This window comes from Gasterosteus aculeatus, chromosome 12 (assembly GCF_964276395.1).
Source record: "Gasterosteus aculeatus chromosome 12, fGasAcu3.hap1.1, whole genome shotgun sequence".
Lineage (NCBI taxonomy): Eukaryota > Metazoa > Chordata > Actinopteri > Perciformes > Gasterosteidae > Gasterosteus > Gasterosteus aculeatus.
The window spans coordinates 22,117,655-22,123,635 of NC_135700.1; the positions used below are offsets into that span (position 1 = coordinate 22,117,655).

Below are 5,981 nucleotides of genomic sequence, written 5' to 3' on the forward strand. Positions count from 1 at the left end.
GTTGTCTCATCGTCATGGTAAATTCATCAGATCTGCTATATTTGAACATTTTCCCTTGTAAAAGGATGGCGGATCTGAAAGCCAGTCTCATTTTTGTGTCAAATTGTACGTTACTTTAAACCATTTCAGAGTGACGATTAATACGGTCGTCGCGTTGAAAGCAGGATTTTAATGCCCATGAGAGGACTTTACTCTGCCTTTTATAACCACAGCTGTGTGTTGTGCACACACCCTTTTTGTGCTACTTAATGCAAACCAACGCGCTATTTAAGCTGCAAGGAGCTTTAGAAACGCGGTGCAAAGCGTGAGATCATCTCGTATTCTGCACGCTAGCCGGCAAACTAAGCATTACTTAAGCTAAACAGGCCTTCAAAAATAAAACATCTGTAATAGAACAAGCTGTTTGTTCCAGTTATTGTTTAAGAGCGTGAGCGGGGTCTCAGAATTCACATCTACCCTTTGTGGCGGAAATAATGGTGCAAAAACCCATTAGTATTCAACAGCATTGTTACAGCAGACAATGACAATCATTTCACTTAAATGGAGGAAAGTTACGAGAAATGGATTATAAAGCAAAAGCCAGTTTCTGTTGAGGAATACATGAAAGTAAACCATATTGTGTCCAGCTTTTGAGCAACCGTCCAGTGTGTCCAGCGATATATTAAAGGAAGAATATGAAAAAAAGCTGGTATTTTATGAATACAAGGGGCAATTCAGTGTGTTTTCCACAACGCCGTCCTGCAAATGTCTCTGAATAAAAGCCTCAGGAAGACGCTGGAGGCCTTTTTTTTAAGACAATTTGAGTTTCCTTGTCTGTGACATGTTCTACACATACACACATTGAACACTGCAGTTAAGTTTGCTGGAATGGTGGTGATTCACTGACAAAAGATAACCTTCAACCTTTTGACGTGGCGCGGATAAAACAGCAAACTGCTACGTCAACCATCAGAGGATTTGTCCCAGATTATGGAGAGTCATTACGGTAATGCTCTCTTTGTCTACACCATCTTATGTGGGTATCCTCTATGCATGTGGTTGTAAAGTGTAAGCTACCCACTCATCCGGCAGAACAAGGAGAATCTGCGGTGCCGCAAAGGCTTCTCTTCCCCGGTTATGAATCTTTCATGTGGAGGATAAACATAGATCCAACATGAACGGATAAAGATGTGTTTTCGTATTGTTCGTGGGTGTTTTGGGTTTCAATAACTTGCCCTGCTAATCCGGTGACACAAAAGCAAAGAATTCCTTTACTGTTTTGTAAAAAGTCTCACCGTCAGCGGACGACAGTAGCTTGAACAATTTTAATCGTAAATAAGACAAAAGGCCGTGTTCATTTCACACTGAATTTAGAATAAATCGAGAACAAATAAAAAAAAAATCAACTATTAAATAAAATGAACAGATTCAGTTCATGAGAGTGCTACTAGAATAAAGACCCGTGTCATGTCCACATTCGTGTTTCTAATGCTGTAACCTTCCTGCGTGTATCCTCCAAGCACCAACGGTTTTTAACATTTTGACATTATCTCTCATTAGTTTGTGTTTTTCTGTCACAGATGGTTGTAAATCCTCTGGTGAGACACTCACCACCTCCAGTGGGATTCTGTTCCTCTAACTCGAGAGCCTATTAATTGTTTGCAATTATCCATTGCGAGCACGGCATCTGTCAGAAGTATCTCTCCTCTTCCCGCATGGATAGAAATGCCATGTTGGTAAAGGTTGACTGCCACATTCGCTGTTTATTGAACAGTAGAGTCTGAATTTCCCAGCACAGGTTTAAAAGAAGCACGTCGGCCTTGTCCCAACCCCACCTGATTTCCATCCCATGATTTTTGAAGAGAACAACTTGCATACAGGTAAAGGTCATGAAGACAGTGCCTCGTATTAGGTTCTATTGATGAAATAAAACAAAATGAGACATTTGTAAACTAGCTTGTTTGATTACTCGGTGTTTAAAGTGTGCTGTTCTGTGACAATGAGGGAATCGTCCGCTGTTCCCTCGGTGCGTTCAAAATCTTTAGTGCAAATTCCAAGAAACAAAAGTACAGAAACAAAAAACAGAAATCATAAGGCAACATTTATAAATATATCAAAAATAGTCATTAGAGAACTATCTTTGTTACAAAAATGGTACAAAAGCTTTGTCCTGAACCAGTGAGAGGGACATGTTTTTCAGTTCCTCGACTGATTTCACAGCCTTGTATCCCAGCTGGTGAAGTACTTTTTGACAAACACTCTGCGTGTACTCTACCATGTCGTAAGACAGTTTCAAGCGCCAACTCTCGGCATTAGCCGCCGAGTCCCTCACTGTACCAAACTTGTGTTTGGCTGAGGGCTCACTGCTCCCCCGGGTGTTTGCGTGTATCCACTCTTCCACGTTTTTATCCAAAGGCAGCCCCAGATAGTCGTACATCTCTTTTGTCTTGAGGAGCGGATTCCTGGCCAGATCCTCATAACGCACCAACATGTATTTCCCTTTCAGCCAGTAGGGATGGCCGAGACCGGTCGAAACGGAACTGAGGAAGTCTTCACAGACGACCGTGAGCTGACTCAAGTCTAGGTTGTAGGGCCGCCGCCCCGTGGCCCTCCAAATGCGCCACAGACGATACGTATCCCTGAAGGTCTCGATCCGCGACGACAAGATGCCGCGCGGGTCTCTGACCAGCTGAATCACCTTGATGTTCAGCCGCGGGTCCTCCACCAGAGCGCGCAGATCTCCGATCTCCGGCACCCGGACGATTTTGATTGCCACGTGTCTCCTCTCGCGGCACGCCTCCGTCGCCGAGGTCATGTTCAGGGCCGCGCACTTCTTCACGCAGTCCCCTTCTTCGACGTTGACATCGGCGGGGCCGAAGGCGTCGCACACGGGCTGCTGGCACAGCGCTCGGCTGGCGCCGCGCCGGAACAGTTTGTCCGTGGTGTGGTTGGCGGGCGTCGGTTTGATGTAGCTCTCCAGGAAGTAGAGGTCGCAACCGTACAGGCTGCGCAGGAGGTCCCGGCTGGCGCCCAGCATCACGCGGCGGTCGGCCGCGTTGCGGCTGTGCGACAGGCGCGGGATCAGCGTGGTCTGGACGTGGTAAAGGGGCTCGAACAGGTAGAACACCTCCTGGTGCTGGTTGAGCAGCTGGCCGACGAAGGAGGAGCCGCTCCGGGTGGTGGCCAGCACCAGGATGTGCGTTTTGCGGGTGGCGTTGACGGAGAAGTAAGGGTAGTCGTCGCAGCCGGCCGCTCCCCGCTCAAAGGGGGGCTCGGTCTCCTGGCCCCCGAGACCACAGTTCTGGGGGCTGGGCAAAGGGCACAGCTGGAAAGGCTTGGAGGTGAGAGTCCGGATGGCCGTGTACTGGATGGCGATGGATGCCAAGGCCAGCAGAATCACTGCCTTCCAGGAACATTGCATGGCTGAACCGCTTCATTTAGACAAAGAGGTCCATGCCAGCTTCACCCTGCAAACAAGTCGACAAGTGTCTGTTTTATTCTGCGAAATGAGATGACATTTTTTTTATTTCATTAGGCTTTCGGTTCTAACATTACGTGAATATTTTTTCTAGATGCTTCTGCCGAGACAGACGTGATTCTCTTCCCGCCCTCCAATTGTGGATATTACATATCTGACAGTGCAATTGGACAAATGGAGTGGACAGTGGACAGAGGAGAACGCTACAATGACATCTCATTTGAATATGCCCATTAAGAGTGGGACCACTTGAATTGTGATTGATTTTAGGATAGAGGGTGAGTCAGTGTTTTTTATAAGAGGGCTATAATTTATTTATGATTGTCGGGACAAAAGATTTTCAATCACATTTGCAGTAACTTTGAAAGCAAGGTTGACGTGGTACAGAAGAAAATAGAACAAGACTTCTTAATAGAGATTTCTGTGGCCACGAGTCCTGTGAATTAATCAGTTCATTCGTCGGCCTTTGCTCCTTCATTTGCTCCTACTTCATTTTTGAAGAAGGAGACAGATAAAGAGGAGAGTTCTGACCTCGAACTTATGGTTCACATCCAATCAGCTGACTCTGGTAAAGCAAAGACACTAAACAGGCCGTATTTAGGCACTAAAAATGAAACTTTTGCATATTTTTATACAGCTTTTCTGCAAATTTTTCAAATCAAATATTCAGGTTGTCTGTCTGTAGCATTGTGGGAAAGAAATGACTTATATAATCATTATCATGGACATAATACTTTAAGTACACTATACTACAGACTGCTGCAGTAAAAACCAATGCATCCAACCTGGTTTTCTGTCTCCTCCGGCATCAGTCTTAATTTAATTCAAGGACCCTGTTCAGCCTGATTGGAGAGTCTCAGCATTGTGCTGCATCCCACTTGTTCATCAGGGAGAAGAAAAGACCGGCCAAAGGAAGGTAAACAATAGTTTAAAGCTTCACCGCCAATGTCACGTCAAGGGGAAATGATGCTTTACGTGTAGAATCAGATAAATAACCTGTCCCATTCAGAGTGATATATTTCATATTACTCAAAAAACACTTGAGCGTCACATACCGGTCGCCTCGATGCATGGAGCTCGGATGGTGTAAGTGGAATAAAAGGCTGTCCATCTTCACTCCAGAAGCCATGCAGAAGACCTGCAAAGGTCCAAAAAGAAATGATGCATCAGGAGATATATCTTCTGACCCCGAGCAGCGTGAAGGAAGGCTCCTGTTAATATATATATTTTTTTTAAATGAAAAGATAAATAAAAATCCTCCCACTGTGTTTTTCGTTGAGGAACTGACGCGCGCGAGGGTTTTCTCTACAACACAAAATACTGGAAGCAACTCAAGAGAGCGTCGCGGCTTCTCGTGCACATTTTTTGAGGGAAACGGGATAAAAAAAATGCCCACCGTACTGCAGCGGGGGCGCGTTATGCTCCCTTGACAAGACATCTTTCCGCGATGCAGACGTCCTCCCCGCTCACCGCGACGAGACACCGCGGCGCACGTGAACGCACCACGCACCAGCCGCAAGTGTTTCAACAATTCGTTAAAAAAAAAAAAAAACCCACATAGATCTGACGATGGAGCACAGTGAGAGGATGGAGTGACAACGCGCCGACTCTCTTATACCTGGTTGGTAGTTGAATTATTCTCATGGTGCGCCGCTCGTCCACGAATCACTGCTGTTGTTTTCCTTTTTGTCCTCAAACGTTTCCCACCTCTCGGGGTTGGAGAGAATAAATGCGCCTGGCGGAGCCGTAATATTCTCCCGTGTGACGGTGGGGAGGACGAGTCGCTTTCGCTTTGAATGGAACAGTCGGCGTCGGATGCACAGAGACAATTGGGGATATTTTTTAACCAAAAAAGAAAGAAAGAAAACAAAAAGTGTTGGAGGAAAGCTGGAGCGGCTCCGTTACCGCGAAGCAGCCGCTCGGCGAGGAGAGAAAAACGGGCGACGGCGGAGCTCCTCCGCGGATGATGCGAGGAGGCTGAGAGTGTGTGAGGTACACAAGGAGCGACTGTCTGGACCACCCTAGGCCCCTCCCCCTTCCCACCTGCCCCCCCCCCCACTCCCCCTCTCTATCTCACACGCACGAACATCATCCTCTTCAGTCTCCTGCCCCCCACAGCACACACTCACAGACCCCCCCTGCTTTTTATTGAATAACCGTGCAAATGTTTTATAGTTTTTTTTTCGTGAAATCAGTGCTAGTTTGTATCTATTTTTATATGATCTATTTGACACTATATCCTGCATAATGTCCCACTTGTCTAATTCTATAACACGTATTTTGTATGAGATTTTCAATGGGATATTAATGTTTCGTTTTTTTACTGTGAACTCGTCACCGGCTGTACAGCCCCGGGCTCTGTGATTCTGCAGAGCACCGACACAAGGGAGGATGGGCAGATAATAAAGGGATAATAATAAAAACAGGAAAGCTGGAGTGTGAAGTGCTCGCGCCGTTTGAGCCCACGCTGAAAATAAGCTTTAGAGAATGGCTGAAGATACATGTCGCCTTTCAACGTTCGTAT

At 46.2% G+C, this 5,981-nt stretch overlaps 1 protein-coding gene across 7 annotated transcripts; it reads right to left on the reverse strand.

The window, feature by feature from the left end:
• Positions 1-1,716: 1,716 nt before the first annotated feature.
• chst1 (carbohydrate (keratan sulfate Gal-6) sulfotransferase 1) lies at positions 1,717-5,494 on the reverse strand. Of its 7 annotated transcripts, none has more exons than XM_040162022.2 (4): positions 5,076-5,480; positions 4,513-4,595; positions 4,243-4,334; positions 1,717-3,446 (listed from the first exon to the last, which is right to left on the reverse strand). In XM_040162022.2, the coding sequence occupies exon 4, from the start codon at positions 3,398-3,400 to the stop codon at positions 2,123-2,125; it is 1,278 nt and encodes a 425-aa protein (XP_040017956.1). In that variant the 5' UTR covers positions 3,401-3,446; positions 4,243-4,334; positions 4,513-4,595; positions 5,076-5,480; the 3' UTR covers positions 1,717-2,122. The 7 variants fall into 7 exon arrangements, with proteins under 7 accessions (XP_040017956.1, XP_077941899.1, XP_040017979.1 ...); XM_078085773.1 differs by having other exon boundaries at positions 4,854-5,446; XM_040162045.2 differs by lacking the exon at positions 4,243-4,334 and having other exon boundaries at positions 4,854-5,494.
• Between the last annotated feature and the right edge of the window lie 487 nt (positions 5,495-5,981).

Bases quoted from the DNA above. Each gene is read 5' to 3' on its own strand.
- chst1 (XM_040162045.2), bottom strand. From the start codon at position 3,400: ATGCAATGTTCCTGGAAGGCAGTGATTCTGCTGGCCTTGGCATCCATC.